Source organism: Molossus molossus, unplaced genomic scaffold (assembly GCF_014108415.1).
Source record: "Molossus molossus isolate mMolMol1 unplaced genomic scaffold, mMolMol1.p scaffold_m16_p_13, whole genome shotgun sequence".
In the NCBI taxonomy this organism is placed as follows: domain Eukaryota; kingdom Metazoa; phylum Chordata; class Mammalia; order Chiroptera; family Molossidae; genus Molossus; species Molossus molossus.
Window position 1 is genome coordinate 42,385,494 of NW_023425348.1, and position 18,835 is coordinate 42,404,328.

General features: G+C 58.0%; 1 protein-coding gene across 1 annotated transcript in view; it reads right to left on the reverse strand.

The window, feature by feature from the left end:
• Positions 1-18,835, reverse strand: part of MYO7A (myosin VIIA) — a 79,798-nt gene that overhangs the window by 50,483 nt on the left and 10,480 nt on the right. Inside the window, exons 2-5 of the mRNA XM_036257845.1 lie at positions 13,612-13,725; positions 8,570-8,722; positions 646-830; positions 34-155 (exon numbers count right to left, since the gene is read on the reverse strand). Of these exons, the coding sequence (XP_036113738.1) occupies positions 34-155; positions 646-830; positions 8,570-8,722; positions 13,612-13,725 (574 nt within the window). The remainder of the gene's footprint in view (positions 1-33; positions 156-645; positions 831-8,569; positions 8,723-13,611; positions 13,726-18,835) is intronic.

Genomic DNA, 18,835 nt, shown 5'->3' on the forward strand with positions numbered 1-18,835 from the left:
CCCCTAGACCCCCCCTGAGGTCCCTAGCCCTACCTTCCAGGATGGGGGTGGCCTCCAGCACCTGCTGCTCGATCCACGAGTGCTGCCCACTGATGGCCGCCAGGAACTGCAAGATCAGCTTCGTGCTCTCTGTCTTCCCTGCCCCTGACTCCCCACTGCAGAGGACACCCAGAGAGAGGCCGGCCCGTCGCAGTCCGCACTGTCCCTCTCCCCACGGGGCTTCAGCCCAGGCTGCTTCCACCACCCGGCCTCCCCCGTCTGTGTAATGGGCTGACAACATAGACCCTCCAGCCGAGGAAAGGCTAAAGGAGATCATCGTTCTGCCACAGTCAAAGGTTACTTTCTTTCCCTTCATTCAGACATGCACAGCCCTCCATCCAGCACGTATTAGATGCTGGATTGTACTTTGTCCTTTTACCCTCTGCCCAAGAAATAACAGAATCCTGAGCTTTCCACTGACCATAACTTAACAGGAGCCAGCAGTAAATAAGGTTGGCCTCAAAAGCTAACATGAGCTTTGGTCACATTAATAGAGATATAAGACCTGGGAAAGGGGAGGTGATTATATATGAGACATTAGCAAGAGCACATAGCTAGAGCTCTGGGGTTAAGCCTGGAGCTCTGCGCTGGTGCTGGGCCTCCCACCTGATGATGCAGCACTGGTCACGGCTGTTGCGTTTCATGTTAAAGTAGCAATTGTCAGCAATGGCAAAGATGTGCGGGGGCATCTCCCCAATCTTCTTGTTGGTATACTGGCGGATGTGCTCTGGCGAGTAGATGGAGAGCAGCTGGTAGGGGTTCACAGCCACCAGGATGGAGCCTGTGTATGTCTGTGGATAACAAAGACCAGGGAGCTCACCACGTCCCATGTGGGAAGCTCTGACTCCCAAGTTCTCAGGTTCTGCCTGCTCCATCCCTCTGGGAGGGACAGCATGGCTCTGGTGCCAGAATCCTGCCTCCCTGTGATCTGGGGGCGGGTCTTTCGAACAGTGTTGGGTCTGGCTCAGAGTAGATGTCACTGACATTTGATGAAAGGAGGAAGTGAGGAGAGACAGAGAGAGGGTCTGTAAGCCTTAATTTCTTTATCTTAATCTGTAAAATGGGCATGAGACAACTGCTCATGACAACTGAAGGAAATTCCCAGCACACTGCAGGCACTCCTCAACACTGGCTCCCACCTCTGCCTCCAAGCCCTGCAGCCCAAACTTTCAGAGTGAGATTCTAAACTGGACCATTCTAGAACAGAGGCAATGGAACCTAGCCATAAAGAGCCGGAGGGGCTGGGGCATGTGGTTGGGGGTTGGCTGGGCCCCAGTCCCTGCAGCACTGCCCTGTGCTCAGGGTTCAGATGCACCTTGAAGAGCCTTCTGGGGTCTCTCTGTGGGCTCCTCTCTTAGTGCACAGATTGGCCACCAGTGTGCAAAGTGTCCTGATATGGGCCCTGGCCCTGCCACTCAGGGGACAACAAGGCCACCAGAACACAGTGAAGCACTCAGGAGTTACTTCTCCCTCCTCCTGCCCCTCCTCACCCCAACCTGAAAAAGCCAGGCCCAGCCTGTAACTGGTGATGGATGTATTGACATCTGGGTCTGGACAGGCTGAACATAGGACCTCACAGAGGAGGTGACAGCCCTGCCCCCCCCCCCAGCAGCCTCAGCCCAAGGTGGCCAGGCAGGCACCAGAGAAAACGCCCACCCTGGGGGCCAAGTGTGGCCTTTCAAAGCCCTGGGCTGAGCGCCTGACACCCAGGCCCCAGTCCTGGTTCTGCCCACCCTGGGCCAGGAGACCTGGCCTGGCACCACCCTTCTCTGGCACCTGGAGGACTCTCCTCTCCCTCCCAGACTCTGCCTTCAAGCAGCCCATGCCAGAAGCAGCTGAGCCCCGGCGTGCTGACCAGCTGACTGTGCGCAAGGGCCCAAGCAGGGAGAGACGGGGCAGGACGCGGGCCAGGAAGAGGCTGGAGAGGAGCGGCTGGGCCAAGCACCTGTGGAGAGTGGACCGGCTCTGTGCCACACTCACCGCCCGCCACAGCTGGTCTGAGGTTGGAAAGTGGGGAGCAGGAGAAAAGGGAACTGCTCAGTGGGGAACAGGGAGGCAAGGCCCTTCTCCACCAACAACACCCCACACAGCCCCAGGCTGGGCTAACTTCTCAGAGCAGAACCTGCCGACTTCCCGCCCCGGGACCCCTCAGCATCTTCCCTACAGCTCAGCCCTGCCCAGCTGGGAGAAGCAGCTGGACTCTGGTCCCTTTGACAGATCATTTCGAGTCTCTAAGCCTGAGTTTGCTCATCTGTAAGAGAGGAGTGGTTCACATCTACCTCCCAGGCTGCTGTAAGACCACAGGACATCACCTTTGGCAGGTGCCTGGTACAGAGGGGCTGCCCTTCTTCTTAGGACCTCCTTAATAACGCGATGGCACGAGGCCGGCTCCATGCGGTCATCCAAGAACCCCTCTCTGAGATGCTCGGGGCGGCTGACCGAACACTGGGGGCCAGGGCGGGACGCCTGGGGCTGATTCCTTGAGTGGGGGGTGCGAGAGGCCCCTCAGTGGAAATCCAGCACGGAGCCATAAAAGGGCGTGACCTTTGGAAGGCCCGCTGGAGAAAGGTCGCCCTGGCAGCTATGGGAGGAGGAATAGCAGCTGCAGAGATTGGAGGCAGAGATAGTATTTCAGACCTAATGAACTAGTCAGCAGACAGGGGAGCCAGAGCCAGACAGAGGTGGCCTGAGAGCAGGCTGTGAGCAGGAGTAGGGGAGGGGCAAGGCCGGAGAGGACCCAGTCACGCTGAGACACCAGAAGCGTCCTGCGCTGGGCCGGACCGTCTTCTCCCCCAGGGCTTCCATGGGCTCCTGAGCACCAGGCCTCAGCCCCCTGCGCCTGCTGTCCCCACCACTGTGCAGAGCAGAGCTCCTCCCCAGCTCAGCCCAGCCAGCGCGGCCTCCACCATGCTTCGCCAGGCGGGGGGGGGGGGGGGGGGGGCCTGGGAGCCCTCGACACCTCTCTCCTCATACCAGCCCCTTCTCCTCATCAGCATGGCCACCCCCTGGCCCAGCACCTCCCTCCTGGGCTCCCTGCTTCCACACTGCCTCCTACCAGGTACCCTCCACGGGGAGCAGGGTCAGCTTTTACCCAGTCTAACTGAGGCCTCCCCCCCTGAAAACCCCAGGCGGCTTCCCCTGGCCTCAAGACAAGGTCCGCATCCTGTCCTGGCTCCGAAGGCCCTGGCCTCACCAGCCACATCCCACAGCAGGGGCTCCCTCCGTATTAGACACTCAGTTAAATGCCCACACTCCACCGCCTGCCCCTTCCCCCAGCCAATTCTTGCCCATCCTTCCTGCCCAGGCTGAGATGACCCCCTGCAGGAAGCAGGGCCCCCTCCTGTGTGATCCATCACCACCCACACCGTCCCCTTCCTTGGCCAACCTGACTCCTTGGGAATGCCAGGTCAAGGCCCCTGCCCACCACACCTCGCTGCCCTCTCCACCCCGCACAGGACACGGGACACTCAGCAAACGTGTGCTGACCAACCGAAAGTGACAGCCGTAATGGGTACAGGAATGACCTGCTGCCCATGGGGGCAGCGGGGAAGGGGCTCAGGGCACAGGCAGCCCCACCTGGCGGAAGGATGGCGCGGACACGCAGACAAGCGCAGAACAGCGTGGGGAGCGACGCTGCCATCTGTGCAGGTGAAAGCTTTTAATTGTATATATATCATCTTATATCACATATATGATATACATACATACACAGTCAGCCCTCTGTATCCACGGGCTCCCCATCTGTGGGTTCAAACAACCACCAATCAAAAATATTTGGGGGGGAATGTTTTGTTGTTGCTGACATGTACTATGTAGTTAGGCCTATGAAGGTTGAGGTCTGGACTGAACATTACAAGCTTTTCTCCTTGTCATTATTCCCTAAACAATACGGTGTAACAACTATTTACATAGCACCTAACATTGCATTAGGTACTGTTAGCAATCTAGAGATGATTTAAAGCGTACAGGAGGATGTGCGTGGGTTATATGCAAACACTACACCTTTATATAAGGGACCTGAGTGTCATGGGCTTTGGAGTTGGTTGGCGGTCCTGGAACCAATGCCCTGTGTCTACCGAGGGACAACTGCATACATGTATCACATATGATTTATACAGTGTTTCTTCTGGAGGATAGATTAGATATCAAAGCAGTGGTTCTCTGCATGGCAGAAGGCAAACTTTCTCATTTGTAGCACACATACTCATATCAAAATTAATCATAAAAACAAAGCCTCTTGCCCTGGCCAGTTTTGCTCAGTGGTTAGAGTGTTGGCCCGCAGACCAGCGAGAGCCGGGTTCAGTTCCCGCTAAGGGCGTGTACCTCGGTTGCAGTTTGTCCCCGGCCCCGGAGGGGTCGTGCAGGAGGCAACCAGTCGATGTGTCTCGCTCACGTCGATGTTTTTCTCTCTCTCTTCCTCCCTCTTTCCCTCCTGCTCTATCTGAAAATAAATGCAAAAATGTCCTCGTGTGAGGATAAAAAAGAAACAAGTCCTCTTCCTCAGTGAGAGGAACCTCCCGTGGGAAGGGTGAGGACACACCAAGGGCCAGGGAGACCCCTGTGGGCACAGGACTCTGCAGCTTCCGCGTCAGCTGCCCTTAGATCCTCAGCAGGCCGGTGAGAGGTGCGTTCCCTCCCAGAGGGGAGGGCTGAGCATCCGAGCGGGGCAGGGACTTCGAGCTCAGCAGCAGACAAGCCGGGAGTGGGACAGCAAGGGGCCCTGGCACCAGCGCCCCAGGCCTCACCTCCCCACCTGAACTTCCCTAAACCGCAGGATGAAGCTGGCCACTGATGGCTCTGAGACCCAGGCTGGCCTGTCCCTCTGGGCCTCAGCGCCCCTCCATCCCCAGACTCTCGGCACTGCTTCCTGAGCCCGCTGGCCCTCCCTCCAAGAGTCTCCTGTCAGCAAACAGTCAATGCCCACTGCCCAGCACATGCCTCTTGCTCAAGTCTCCAGTAATAAAACCTACCCTGTGGGCCCTGGGCTGGGCTGGAGGACAGATAAGGACTATTCCCAAGCCCGGAGCACAGCACACAGAGACCCTAGGGGCCTCCAAGTCCCCAGGAGGAGATCAGGGGGCCACTCTGGGGCCAGAGACACAGTCCGGGAGATGTGGCAGGAATCCATTTTACCTCAAGCACCACCTCTTCCAGGAAGCCTGCAGGCCTGCCAGCCTGTGGCTTCTACCTTAGTAGACCATGGGAACCAAAACAAACACCCTGGGACACACACACCTTCCCAGAGTCACAGAGATCCCCACCCAGAGGGAAGGCTGAGACCACAGACTCCACAAAGGCCACCTGCCAAGACTGGACCCAGCCTCCGAGACCTCTGTTCAACATCAGGAAGTCCTGGGTCTCTGTCAGCCCTGCCACCTGTCTCTGCAGAGCCCAGGGACAGCCTCTGGCCTCCGGGACCACCCGGTGACGATTGCTAGGTGTTCTCTGAGGGCCCCCTCCTGTTCTGGGTGCCGAGGCTGATTGTGCCTGGGGTGCTGTCTGTCCCTCAGGCTCCTGGGGGCAGGCCAGATGGAGCAGGCAAGCCCAGGGCAGACAGTCAGGGACAGAGTGTCTGCCCAGCTCGTGGCTGTGAGTGGTGTGGTAATCTGAGGAAATCCTGGGTGTGTGGGGCTGTGCCCAGGGTAACCCAGCCCATGAGGTGCCCAGGGGTTGCCATGGTTAGGGACAGGTATGGTTTCTGAGTGAGACAATGGCCCAGCTGCTTCTTCAAAGCCCTGTTCTGCTCCTAGATCATCCGCCCCGTCACGGAATTGCGGAGTCGGCGGGTTGAGGAAAACTTGAACCCTGCAATTCTTGAGCACAGCTCCCCAGACACGCAGAATCTCAGGCCCACGGACTATAGGAGCTGAGATCTTCCAGATGCCATAGCTTGGTTTTCTGACGATAGGCTTCTGAATAAGAAGGCAGCTTAGACACCTCCCCTCGGCTCCATCCCTGGTCTCCGCCCTGCCTCCTGTCCCTCACCAGAAAAGGTGTCAGAAAGGTTCCTAGGGACACTTCTAATGAGGCAGATGTGCAGATCTTGGGATTTTCTGGAGAATCTATAAACCTCTGGAATTCTTTCCTTTGACCTCTCAGCAGCCTGCTCAAGGACGCAATGTCCAGGCTGATTTCTCCGCTGGCTGCCAGCTAATCAGTCTCACAGACAAGATTCACTGGTCCCGGCCCTCACCCTTAGGAATCCTGTTCTGGCCGTTTTCCTTGGGTCGGTCTCCTAACCAACTCCCTCCCATGCGAAGAATCAGCTTGTCTGCAAAGTCACCAAACTGTGTACAACAACCACCGACGTGCCTCTGAGGGGTGCTCAGACATGGTCCGCAGGGCCCTGGTGGAGACACCCCGTCTCACTCAGCTCCTCCCTGTGAAGGGGCCCCCAGCCTCCTGACAGGAGACTGGGTGGGAAATCAGCTCGGCAGCGGCCTCCCTGGCAGCCGGGGCGGGAGGCGGCGGGGGGGGGGGGGCTGAGCCCTGCTTACCCCCAGACCCAGTGTCAGGCTGCACCCAGCCCGCGTGAGTGGCCAGGAGAGCCCCAGGAACAGGACCCGCCATCCAGGGAGAGGAGCAAGGGGGGAACTGATGACGGGGGTGCAGACACCAGCGGACACTGGGGTACCTCTGACCTTGGCTCAAGTTCTAGCCCCACTCCCTTGGCTGAGCCACGCTGCTCATGTCTAGAGGTGCCGTCCATGCCCTGCCCCACCGCGGGAGAGGGAGAGAGAGGGGCTTTGTCAGTGCGCAGGGGCGTCCTGGCAGAGCGGCTGGCGGAGCCTGTGCACGGAGCCTGTGCACGGATGGGCGTCAAGGGCCCAGACACAGACTCTCCTTGGGAGCCTGAAGCTGCAGCGGGGACCCAGAGTGGGGAGGGTGGCACAGGGCCTCCCCAGCAGCTGAAGAGTCACCGTGCCAAGGCTTCTGAGGGGATGGACCCCTGGCTCACAGAGCTCCTTGCTGTGACGTTCAGGGACAACCCTGGGCTCCCTCACTCTTCCGCCCTGGCTCCCTGGCTCCCCGGCATGGTCCTGACAATCTGAGTGGCTCTGCCGCTCCCTCACCTGGCCTGGTGCTGCCTCCGGCCTTCTGTTCACACAGTGCCCTTTCCTGAATGCCACCTCTACCAGCCAACCTCACCCACCTCCAGGAGCCCACCACTCTCCCCGAGCTGGGAGTGACACCTCACTCCTACAAATCCCTCAGAACCTTCTCTGCACTTCTCTCGGGCACTCATCCCCACACCCCCTGAGCATGCCCTCCCTACCGCCTGCCCAGGGCCTGGGGACTGGCCTGGGGGCTCCCTCTGCTCTCTTCCTGCTGATGCACATCCACAGTTACCTTCACCCTGAGCTGCTGGCCGGAGGGGCTGGGTCAGAGCCATGCAGTGACCCACGCGCAGCGATGGCCCGGCTAAACCTTGTGGAGTCTGTTTTCCTGTCTGTGAAATGGGACTGTTGGACTACATCAGCAGTTCTGAGTGTGGCCCAAAGACCTTCGAGGGTCTCCAAGACCCTTTCAGGAAGTCTGCACGGTCTTTTGTTTCCACCTACATATCAGTGAGGCCAGATTTTCGTCATAATTAACCCAAACATCAGACTGGATGAGAAGCAGGTATGAGAATCCAGCTGTTTGCTGTTAAAGACGTTAAAGATATTTGAAAATACTGCCAAACAATGTCACTCTTCTCACTAACTTTTTTACTTTTGGCAAATATAGTTCTTTTTCATAAAAACATTATCTTGTAATGAACTTTTATGGTTATTTTTAAATAAATAAAATGTGTAAAGTTTCTCAGTTTTAACTTCTAATGTGGTGTCAGTAGATGTCACCCACATAAACTACTGTGTGTGGGATCTGCAATAATTTTTAAGAACATAAAGTTCCCTGGGCCGAAAGCCTCTACACCACATGCTCTCTGTGGCCCTTCTGACAGCCCACACGCAGCCCCCGAGCCCGCCCCCCAGCCCGGCCCCCCAGCCCCCGCCCCCGAGCCCGGCCCGGACCAGCTCAGGCCTGAGGGAGACCGTCCACAGCTGTCCTCCTGAGCTTCCGGACGGAGGAAGCGTGGGGTGTGCGCACGACTGGCTGTACTATCAAGATTTGGGCATCAAGGAGCATGTTTCCTCCTCTACCCCCTGCCTGAAGATACGAACTCCTACCCATCCTCTCTTGGCTTTGAGGACCCCATCACAGGCCCCAACCCCACAGCACACCCAGGGGCGGGGCAGCCAGTCCCTGTCTCTGGACAAAGCCCTGCGCCTTTCACCAGCTCTGCCCTGACGTCCCAGTGCTTTCAGGACCTATGGAGGCACATGAACCTGTGGCACAAACCACCTCCTTCCCCAGCCTCAGCCCACACAGGCCACGGCTCAAAGAGACGATGAGCCAGACTGAGGGGTGCAGGCACAGGTGTCCCTGGCAGTCTCGAAAGTGGGCTGTGGGCAGGCCGGGGTGCAGGCACAGGTGTCCCTGGCAGTCTCGGGAGCAGGCTGTGGGCAGGCCGGGGGGCAGCACTCACATAGATGAGGTGGTCCCGGTAGCGGATGAGCAGGTTGCGCAGGATGCCAGCCTCATTGAGGTCCCCCAGGCGGATCATGTCCTCCACGCCATGCACTGACGTGGGGTGCATGGGCTTGATGTGCGTGGCCTTTTGTGGGGTGATCCAGTGTTCCTGTGGGAAGGCACCGAGGCCAATGTCAGGTTGCGCCCCTGAACCCCCGCCACGTACTGCTGGGGAAAAGGCCCTGGAAGGAAGGGAACCCCTGGTCTGGGCGACCCTGGTAAGGACTGTGTTCTCTTCCACAGCCTAATGCACCAGTGCTAAGACGGGGGAGTCTATGAGGACGGTCCTGCCCCCCCACCCCCATGGGCCTCTCCTCCTCTTAGGCATTCTCTCTACAAACAAGAGGCAGGCAGACCAGGGGTTTTGGCCCACCTTACAGTTAACATAAGGGGGTTACAGCCCCCTCGTCACTGTACAGAACTGAATGGAAAGTGTAACAGTTGGAGTTAGCCTTGGCTTCACATCTAGGCTCCGGTAGATAAATGCACAGTCATTTCCAACAGTTCCGAGAATAAAGCAGCAGGCACACAGGAGGGAGAATCACCGGGGAGCTACTTTACATGGGGTCAGGGACCACCTCCAGAGGAGGTGACGGTCGAGCTGAGACCTGAAAGATATGAGCCCCTGTCAGCTGTGGGATTCCCCAGAGAGGACAGTCCAGGGCCAGGACACAGCAAGCAAAGACTGCGGCTGGCGAAGGGAGGCAGTAGCGTGGAGGTGGGAGAGGCGGACCCATCGGGATATATCCAGGGGCTGATGTATGTGGGGCAGGGCAGCTTCCAGTACTGAGCTGCAGCGGAAACCCTCTGGCTCCCTGCTCTTCCCTGCGACAGTCCCTGCTGCCAGCAGGTGACAGACAGTGGAGCATCTGGTCAAAGCATTGGCTTGTTCAATAATCTTGCCAAGTCCAGTTTCCCCCCAGCTCTGGAAGCCTCCCCTCGCCCCTGGTGGTCTCCAGCATCTTCTCCTCACAGTCCCAGCCCTCAGGGGAGAGAGAGTGTGACCTGTGCTCTGGGGTATGATCACAGCCTGAGTCAAGCCCCCACGGCCCTCTGGGGCCTCTTCCCAAACACCAGAACCCTGGCAGCCTCAGGACCTGGCTGGAACCTGACTTTTGGGGACGGGGTGAGGAGGACCCCTCTGCCACCTTCCTGCTCAAGCCCTCAGACTTGCTGAGCAGGAGTGACACACAAGTCATGAACTCTCACACCTGATTCTCCTCCAGGTCCCCTCTGGGAGAATCAACCCCAACACCTGGACACTAGCAGGAATCTGGGCATCAGCGCCCCATCCTTTCTCACCCCCATCCAACCAGTCACCCACTCCTACCCATTCTCCCCTGACATGCTCTCCACGCCAACCTCGAGCCCTGGTCCAGACCATCTCTCCCCTGATGCCTGCCCCTACCGTCCTCCACCTCCCTCCAGCCCTCCCCTCCTGTCCCTCGTCGCCTGGGAGTTTCCTCAAGCACCGGTCTGACCCCACTACTCTGGGGCTTTGAGTGCCTCTCTGACTCTCTCCCTCTCCGCTCTCCAGCCTGGCATTCAAGCAGAGCTGGATACAGGGACTGCTCGGCTTTGCTCCAGTAACCCCTGTACTTCCAAGGCAAAGGAGGGTGGCACCCACATCCCCAAACTCCTCTGTGACCTTGCCCGTGCTGTTCCTTCTTTCCACTCAGCCTTTGAGGCTCAGCTCAGATGGTCCCCATTCTAAGACCCCATGCTCCACCTGTGCCAGCCCCCCATGTCCACCGCAGGCCAGGTCAGGGGCCACCTCTGGGTTCCTACATTGCCTGGACCTCCCACTGCAAGGCAGTGGTCACCTGGGGTGCCACTGTGTGCGTTCTGTCCCTGACATCCCCATTTGCCCCAAGGCTGGGCACTCCTGGAGTGCCCGTGTCTGCTGTGTCCCTTCCACAGTGCCTCATACGGGACTGGGCACAAAGGACATAGCAGGGAGTCTCTAACGGGACAGATGGCCAGCTGGAGACCATGAGGACCAGGTCTGAATTAGAAGCAGGAGTCCTAGTCATGGGGAGACCCCAGGGGCCTCCTATTCCAACCCCCTCACTCCACATGGGAGAACAGGACCAGCGTAGGGTGGTGGCCCGCACAGGCCCTCAGAGGGTTCAGAGACAGGGACAGCCATTGCCCACAACTCCAGTTTCCCTGGCATTTCACAGCGCCTCCTGGGCAGGAGCCATTCAGTCCAGGTCAGGCCCTCACACAGCTCTCCCGAGGCATGAATGGGCCGGTGGCGAGATGGAAGAGCATGCCTGGACTCTCCAGTCCCCAGTGGAACATTCCTCTAGTCCAGGCACCCTATTTCCTCATAAAAGCTGATCCAGTTGGAAAATTCCTTCTGCCTGGTCCCTGCTCACTGCTCGGTCCTAGAGCCCAAGGGGGCCAGAGGGAGCGGACTCCTGGGTGGCTGTCCGCCTTCTCCACTCCACCCCATCTCTGGGTCCACAGTCCTCCCCCCAGCAGTTCAGCACACAGATAAGGGGCAGCTCAGCCACTGTGTACCCTGTGGTCCTATGCATGTCACTGCTCCCCCGAGCCTCCACGGCCTCATCTAGGAAATGGGAATCAGAATAATCCATTTTTCTTGGGGATTTGGGGAGGATTAAATGACACAACAAAGGCCAACCTTTGTTTTACTCCTGCCAGGTCTCTAAAAAGCTCCGGTGCTTGCTAACTGCTCAGCCGGTGCTGGGTATTTGCTCATGACCAGCCGTGTTTCACAGTGAGGAGCCACACGCAAGAGGCCGTGGCCCAGTCAGACGGCAGAGCTGAGCCTCTCCCACCCCTTTCCAGCTGAGATCGGCCCCCCTCAGATCAATGTCCACCGGCACCCACAGCACAGGCCAGAAACCAAGGCCTGGCCCTGGAGGGATACCAGAGAGAGCGAGAGGGGAGGAAAGAGAACATGGCCAGTTCCAGGGCTGGGGACACCGCTGGCCTGGCACTGAGCTCGGAGAGACAGGGCCACTCGCTCTGTAGAGGAATGGGGCGGGGGTACATGTGACAATGGGAATGGCGTGGGCAAAGGCAGAGTGTTAGGGTTCCACTGAGGACCAGAACCATACCTTTCATTCATTCATTCATTCATTCATTCATTCATTCATTCAGCAAGTTTTTACGAATAACATTTTCTGGGCAGACCCTTTGTTGAGCTCTGGGGAACCCGAGTGAGTCGCCTGGTGCCTACCCTCAAGTTGGAAGAGTCTGTGGGAAGGCGGAGGAACAAGAGGTGGCCTGGAAGGGTGAGGCGGGCATGAGTGAGAAGGGCTGGTGCAAGAGGCCAGAGCCCAGGCACCCAGTTCCATCGACACTAACCCAGCCCCAGCCTGCTCCAGGCCAGTCAGTCATGGCCCTCACATGCTGCAGCCCCCACTCTCAGGGCCTTAGTGGGGGCAGGTGGGAGGGGACCCTGAGATCTGGTGACACAGTTACGGGACACCATCTGACATGCAACACGACCCAGGTGAAACTCAAGCCTGTAGGCAGCGTCCCTGGGCCCCACCCTGGGGCTGCCGGCAGGTTAGTGGGCCTGTTTGCGCTGCCAGCCCCCCTTCTGTGGCTGGAACCTCACTGGCTTCCTGGACAGCCCTCGAACTGGAGCCTCTGGAGTGACACTGCAGGCACTCCCACACTCGGGGACAAAGGTGTGGCTAACAGAACCTGAGCCCCCAAGCTGCCACCGAGGTATTGGGAGGGGAACCGAAGGCAGAGGCCAGAGGCCCTGGGTCCTAATCCCAGCACCATCCCTCACTAGCTGTGTGAGGGGTTCTGGTGGTCCCTCTCTGCGCCAGTTTCCCTTGGGTAACAGTGGCTGCCCTCTCTGCCTGTCCCAGATGCTGAGGACCTAAAGACCGACCTGGGTCACAGGGCTGTGCAGACCCTGATGGGGTGTCCCGGGAGCTGCAGGGATAATGGTAATGCCCCACCCCTCCATGTCCAGTCCCAGGCCCCAGGGTCCCGAGCCCTCCCCTCACCCAGCAGGGCCTTCTGCTCCGCGTTGCTGTCCCCTGTCTCCCCGTCAGACCAGGAGCCCAAGACAAGGACTTGCTCCATCTCCATGTCCCCAGTGCTGGGCATAGCACTGAGCACAACCCAAATTACAGGGGAACTGAATCCCCCTGGGTCCCTCATGCCCCTGCTAAGCCGCAGCCTTGTTCTCTGCACCACATCCCCACGTCCCCATGCAGAACATACATGTGCAGTACACACGCACACATGTTCAGAGGCCCCAGGCTTCCCCTTGGAGCCCTCATCCAGACCACCCACCTTCCTCAGACACTTCCTTCCCTCCTCAGAGCCCCAGTCTCACTACTTGCCCACTCACACTGCCCGTGTCCCATTCCTTCAGGGCCACGAGAGACAAAGGGTTAATCTGCTAGGCTGATTCTGAGGGTGCATCAAGGGGGACAGTGAAGTCACAGGATGTTGTGACCCAGTGCAGCGAGACTAGGGGTGGTTTCAGACTCATTTTCCCGAGGTGCTCTCCATGTGTGACCTCACTTGTGGGTCAGCACTCTCTGAGACAATTCCTGTTATCCCCATTTTACAGAAGAAGAAACCGAGGCTCAGGAGGAAAAGAGACATGGCAAAGCTTCCATAGCCGGGGAGTGAGCGGGATGGATTTGAACCTAGTCGGTCTGACCCTGAAGCAGGCATGTGCCGAGAGCTCCCAGCCCGGCGCCGCCCCCGCCTCACGGTACACACACACCTGCCCACACAGACGCACGTCTCTGACACTAGACAAAATGGGTTATGCTTGTGGACACAGAACAGGACGCTTGAAGGGGGAGCATCCTCTCACAGGGCAGTGGGGGAAACTCCATGGAGGGTGCTGGGGCAGGGGAGAGGCAGAAGTGAGGGCACAGGCACCTCCTCCACCCCCTGGAGGGGGTCACTGCCTGGCCCCTCCCTTAGGTCGCCTGTCAGCCCGTGTCCCTCCCAAGACCTGGGGGCAGGGGAGGGGGCATGACTCACATTGCCTTCGTCGTCCACCACCTGGATCTGCCCAGAGTCGCAGAGTTTCACCACTGCCCCGATGGGCACATCAAACTCCTGCCCAGATCTCAGGTCCATCCAGACATAGTCCCCCTGTGGGTGAGAGACAGTCCCAGGCCAGGTGAGCAGGGATGGGGCTCGGGCACCCCTTCAAGCAGTCCTGTACCCCACCCCTACCACCAGAGGCTTTGGGCCAAGCACAGGAGAGGAAAAAAGAGGGTGCTTGTACTTGCTGGAAGCCATCTGCTGCAGGCCCTGGGCCGAGCGTTTAAGCAATGCCATCAGCCCTGCTCTGTAGCAGTGACTACATGAGTGTCCTGATGCTACATGCGAGTAAGCAGGGGTCAGAGAGCAGCCCAGATCATGCGGCTCGGCAGCTTCAAACCCAGGCCCGTTCAAAGCCCGGCTCTCCCGAGGCTCTACACCTCACACATGTGCAGCGGGCTCCCTGAGTTTTAGGAAGAAACAACAAGGCACCCAAGCCACTTCTCCTCTGTCCCAAAGGAGGTGTCCCCACAGGACACCCAAACAGCCTCCGTCACCTCCAGGGTCTCATGGTCGTAGTTCGGGGCTCCTCACAGTGACACCGCTCTGTACCAGGCCTTATAGTACAAGTTCAGTCACACTGTCGCCTGGCTTGTGGGTACAGCCCTGATCCTGAGTGGGAGGTTGTGTCATGTTTGTGTCCCCTGCAACCCCCGGCACAGGGCCTGGCTCTCACTACACACTCAGGGCACAGGGAAGGCAAATATAAAACCCAGAGTCAGAGGAACAGACTTAGGACAACCACCTTCAGCAGTGATGCATTCAACAAACATGGATTGAGCACCTACTGAATACAAGGCACTGACTGAGCTAAATGCTGGAATCAACCAGTGACCATGGTGTCTACATTCCAGTTGTCAGGACACAGAAAACAAACAGCTGAGCAAGTATGTTAACATGACCATGCTGAATCATGGTGAGGGTTGTGATCAAAATGAGCACCCCAGTGGTGGAGAATGACTGAGAGGCTGACAGGAGAGGCAGTAGCCAGGGCAGCCAGTCTGTGGAGGAAATCTCAGAGCTGAGACCTGAAAGGCGAGAAGCAGCCAGACAAGGAAAGAACAAGAGTAGACATCTGGGCAGAAGAAATGACAAGTGCAAAGGTCCTGTGGCAGGAAGGAACAGTAAGGAGGCCATTGTGTCAGGACCTGATGGGAGAGACGTTAGTCATAGAGGTGGACAAAATTCAGGACACTAAGGTTCTCATTGACCTGGAGGTAAACATTTTGATTTTATTCTAATCCAGTAAGAGTATTCTTTTTGGTGGTTCCCACATTCCCCAGGAGGGTAAGAGAATGTAGATATCCTAATAAAAATATAACTTACTATCAAATAGCAGTTAGAAACCTAGCAGCTGATAAAACTGATTCACAATGAAATAAGCCCACAGGAATGGCCCAGTGGCAATAGCTCAGGGCTATGAGTCAGGAGACTGGGTTGTAGGACCTACTTGGCCTTGGACAAGTCATTGACCACTTGGAGCCTCAGTTTCCACATGCTTCAGTGAGGGGTGGGCTCAGTGAGGCCTGGGGCCAACTCATTACTGTTTCAGCCCCTTCTGTTCCCATTGGAAACAACTATTTTTCAACCACAGCTGCCAGAGTGGGTCTTCGCTTCACAAGAGGTTAGTGCCTGTTAGATCCAGGCTTACTTCTAACCCAAGCTTTATCCAGAAAAAGTCAAAGCAACTGGAGCGCCTCTGGAAGGGGAGGAGAACTCACGTGGCACCAGGACATCCACTGTGTGCCCGGGGAGCATGGCTCCTCCATACACTGCCTCGTGTGTCCTCACGGCGACTCTAGTCCCAAGCCCAAGCTGCACTTTCTGCGGCACTCCTCGCCCTCGCTGAGTGCCAGCCTTCGGGCCGCCTGCACACCCTGCTCCGCCGTGCTTCTCCACCTGCCCCCACACCACTTTCCAAAGAGTGGGTGCCCACAGGTCTGTTCAGATCCAGAACGAATAGCAACTCTCCCGGGCACCCCCCTCTCCTCCCTCCCGAGTTTCCTCATTCGTTCAGCACACGTTTGCAAAGCCAGCTGTGGCCATCCTGGCCCAGACTCCGGTGACGGAGCAGGGAAGTAGCAGGTGCCTGGAGCAGTGATGGCAGCCCAAGCCAGACAAATGAGGGCCCTGAAAGCCATGGCAGGAGCTGGACTTTGAAGTATGACAAGAAGCCATTGGGAGGTTTTAAGCAGGAGAACGGAGTGATTTTCAGAACATCACCTTGGCTGCTCTGTGGAGAATGAAGGCTCCCCTGGGTCAGCACCACCACCCTGGGTCACCAGCCTCTGTGTCCATTCCCCACCAGCCTGCAGCCCTCGGAGGGTGGGGCTGGGTCTGAGTCTGTCACTGTGACTCCCCAGGGTCAAACAAGAAGAGCAGAATCCGTCTCTCAGAGAGAGAGAGAGAGAGAGAACACAAGAGCATATGTGTGAGTGTGCATATGAGTGTGTGAGTGTGTGAAAGCACGTGTGAGACAGGGCAAAGGTAGTATGTGTGTGATTGTGAGAGAGAGATGGCTGACTCCTGGGTGCCAGCCATGGCGGGCTGTGGCACCAGGGCATAGCCCTGGGCTGACCTACAATTATCCCCACAACGGTCCAGGTAGTGAGTTAGATGCCTCCCTGTAATTAACTATTTCATTGAACCTTATGATAAGCCGGAAGGAGAAGATTCTATCTCCACTTATCTCCTCAAGGAGGTCAAGAAACGTGCCCAAGTCCACACAGCTGCTTTGTGGTAGAGCCAGAAATGAAGCCAAATCCAGTGCACTTTCCTGACGGGCCCTGGGCCCAGCCCTGAACCAACTCTGTGAGCAGAACGGGGGCACGCACAGGGTCTCTGCCCTCTGCCTGCAGATGACTCATGGGCCCAAAAGGCAAGTTGGAAGTTTGGGCTGAGGGTAGCCAGAGGGTAAGGTTAAGTGTCTCTGAGTCACCTGTATCCCCTAAGCTAACCCAGAGTCTGCACACAGAAAATGCATCCCACTCAGGGAACAAAAAACCAAAGTGAAAGACCTCGTGTCAGCAGGAGATGGAGGCTCAGAGAGGCTGAGCGAGGAGCTCAGGGCCACAGAGCAAACAGAAGTGACAGGAACCCTCCTAACCAAGGAGGGAAGTGACTTAGCTGTCTCTGCTCTAGGCCAGAACTTGCGAAGAGGCTAGCATGGCAGCTAAGACACATCAGGGACAATGCTGGGGCCTGATAACCCCTGAGGGAGAAAGGTCCCATGGTGCCAAGGAAAGTCCTTGGAAAATCAGAATGAATCCAGGTTTTAAGGGTCTTCATTCTACAGATAAGGAAACTGAGGCCCAAAGACAGAAAGGAACTTGGCCACAATCACACATCAAATCAGTGACCAATAAAACTATGAGCACCTGCAGAGCCTGAACCCAAAACAACATGAGTCAGGGACCCCTGGTTGTGTGAGGGAAGGAAGATGGGAAAGAATCTGAAACTTTTTTGAGGGGCAGGAAGAAGGATGAGAGGAAAGGGTCACTGCGCCCCAGGTTATCCCCACCAGACCCTCCTACCCACGGCCAGACTCCAGGCAGTCCATGACTGCATCTAGCCCCATTCCTGCCCCGCCCCCCACCAGCAGGGGCACCCCACTAGGGACCTCACCTTGAATCAAAAACCCCATCTGTGGTGTGGCATGTGCCTCAGTGTGGCTGGGTAACTTGGGACAATTCCAGCTTCTCTGCTATCAGTGAGTGGCTGGAGCGAAGGGTCTCCCAGCCTCAGAGGGGTGATGTTCTAGAATAATCTAAAAGTTCTCAAGGGTACACCAGTACCCTGGTGGGGCCCCCTCAGGGAAACAGCGAACATCCACAGTGAACAAGTAGGTCCCAGTTCTGCCACTAACACGGTGTGACTTTGGGTAAGTCTTTCAGGCTCTCTGGGCTTCAAGGTTCACCCGCCTTAAAATGGAGGAAGTCAGTGCGGTGAAGGTGAGAGAGCCTAGGAAATGCAATTGTCCTGGATGTCTCCCCTCTTCCGGCCCAGGCAGGAGCCCAGGTGCTCATCACGGGCCTCAGTCCATGACGCCTCTCCCCTCCTGGGCTGGGGCTCAGGGCCTGCTGGGGAATGAAGGGATGTTTCGGGACATCCTCCTCCCCATATGCGCTCCAGGACACTGGTTTCATTAGCCCCGTTTTCACAGGTTGGAAAAATGAACCAGCCGTCTTGCCCGGGCGCCCGGCGTAAGGAGTGTCCAGTTGCTAACTCTGGGTGATAGGGAGACTTAGAGGGCCAGCCAGTTCACCCAGCCCCTGGGACAGCTGCAGGGCTCTGGACCCTCCCCGGCCTGGCCCATCCACCCTGGGTAAATGCGAAGGCCTCTGCCCAGGGAGGGGCAGCCAGGGCCCATTCACGCCGCGAGTCAGGGACCAAACGCAGCACGGCCACCCCCACACCCCCAACCCTGCCTGCGTGCACCCTGAGGCTTCGCGACCCTGTGGTCCTCCCGGCGCCGACAGGCGGGGGAACTGAGGCCCGGGGGGAGTCCCCGGGGCGCACCCTCCCGCGGGCCTCACCGGCATGACCGCGTAGGTCTTCAGCGCCTGGTTCAGGCTGCGCACCAGCGCCCACTTGCCCGGCTGCTTGGCGCGCGCCTCCGCCGGGGCGGCGGGGTCGGCGGGGTCGGCGGCTTCCGCGGGGTCCGCGGGGTCCGCGGGGTCCGCGGGGTCGGCGGGGTCGGCGGGGTGGGCGGGGGCCTCCATGGCGAGAGGGTCTGGCGGCGGCTCTGGCGGCCGCTCGGCTCAGGCTCCCTAATTCACCTAATCCGGTGCGCGCCGCCCTCGGGGAACCCTAAACCGGGCCATCTGCCGCGGGCCCATGGCAACGGCGGCTTAGGTGACGCCGGCGGGCGGGACAGCGAGGGGGCGCCCGCGCCGACCCGGCCCCCTCTCATGTCGGCGGGACCCCCGCCACCCCAGCATCGTCGGAGATCCGCGGCCAGCTTCACTGGGACCGCAGCTAGTGGCAGCGAGCCGCCGGCCTCAGCGTAAATGAGGCACCTGGAACCTCACCTTGACTACAGTTTTGGAGAAAATCAATGTTTTCTATGGTATTATGTAGTAGAACATAATAAACTTCGTGAATTTTAACACTAAAGGGAAGGTGCATCATAGATCTTTCTAGTTCACTGGCTGCCTCT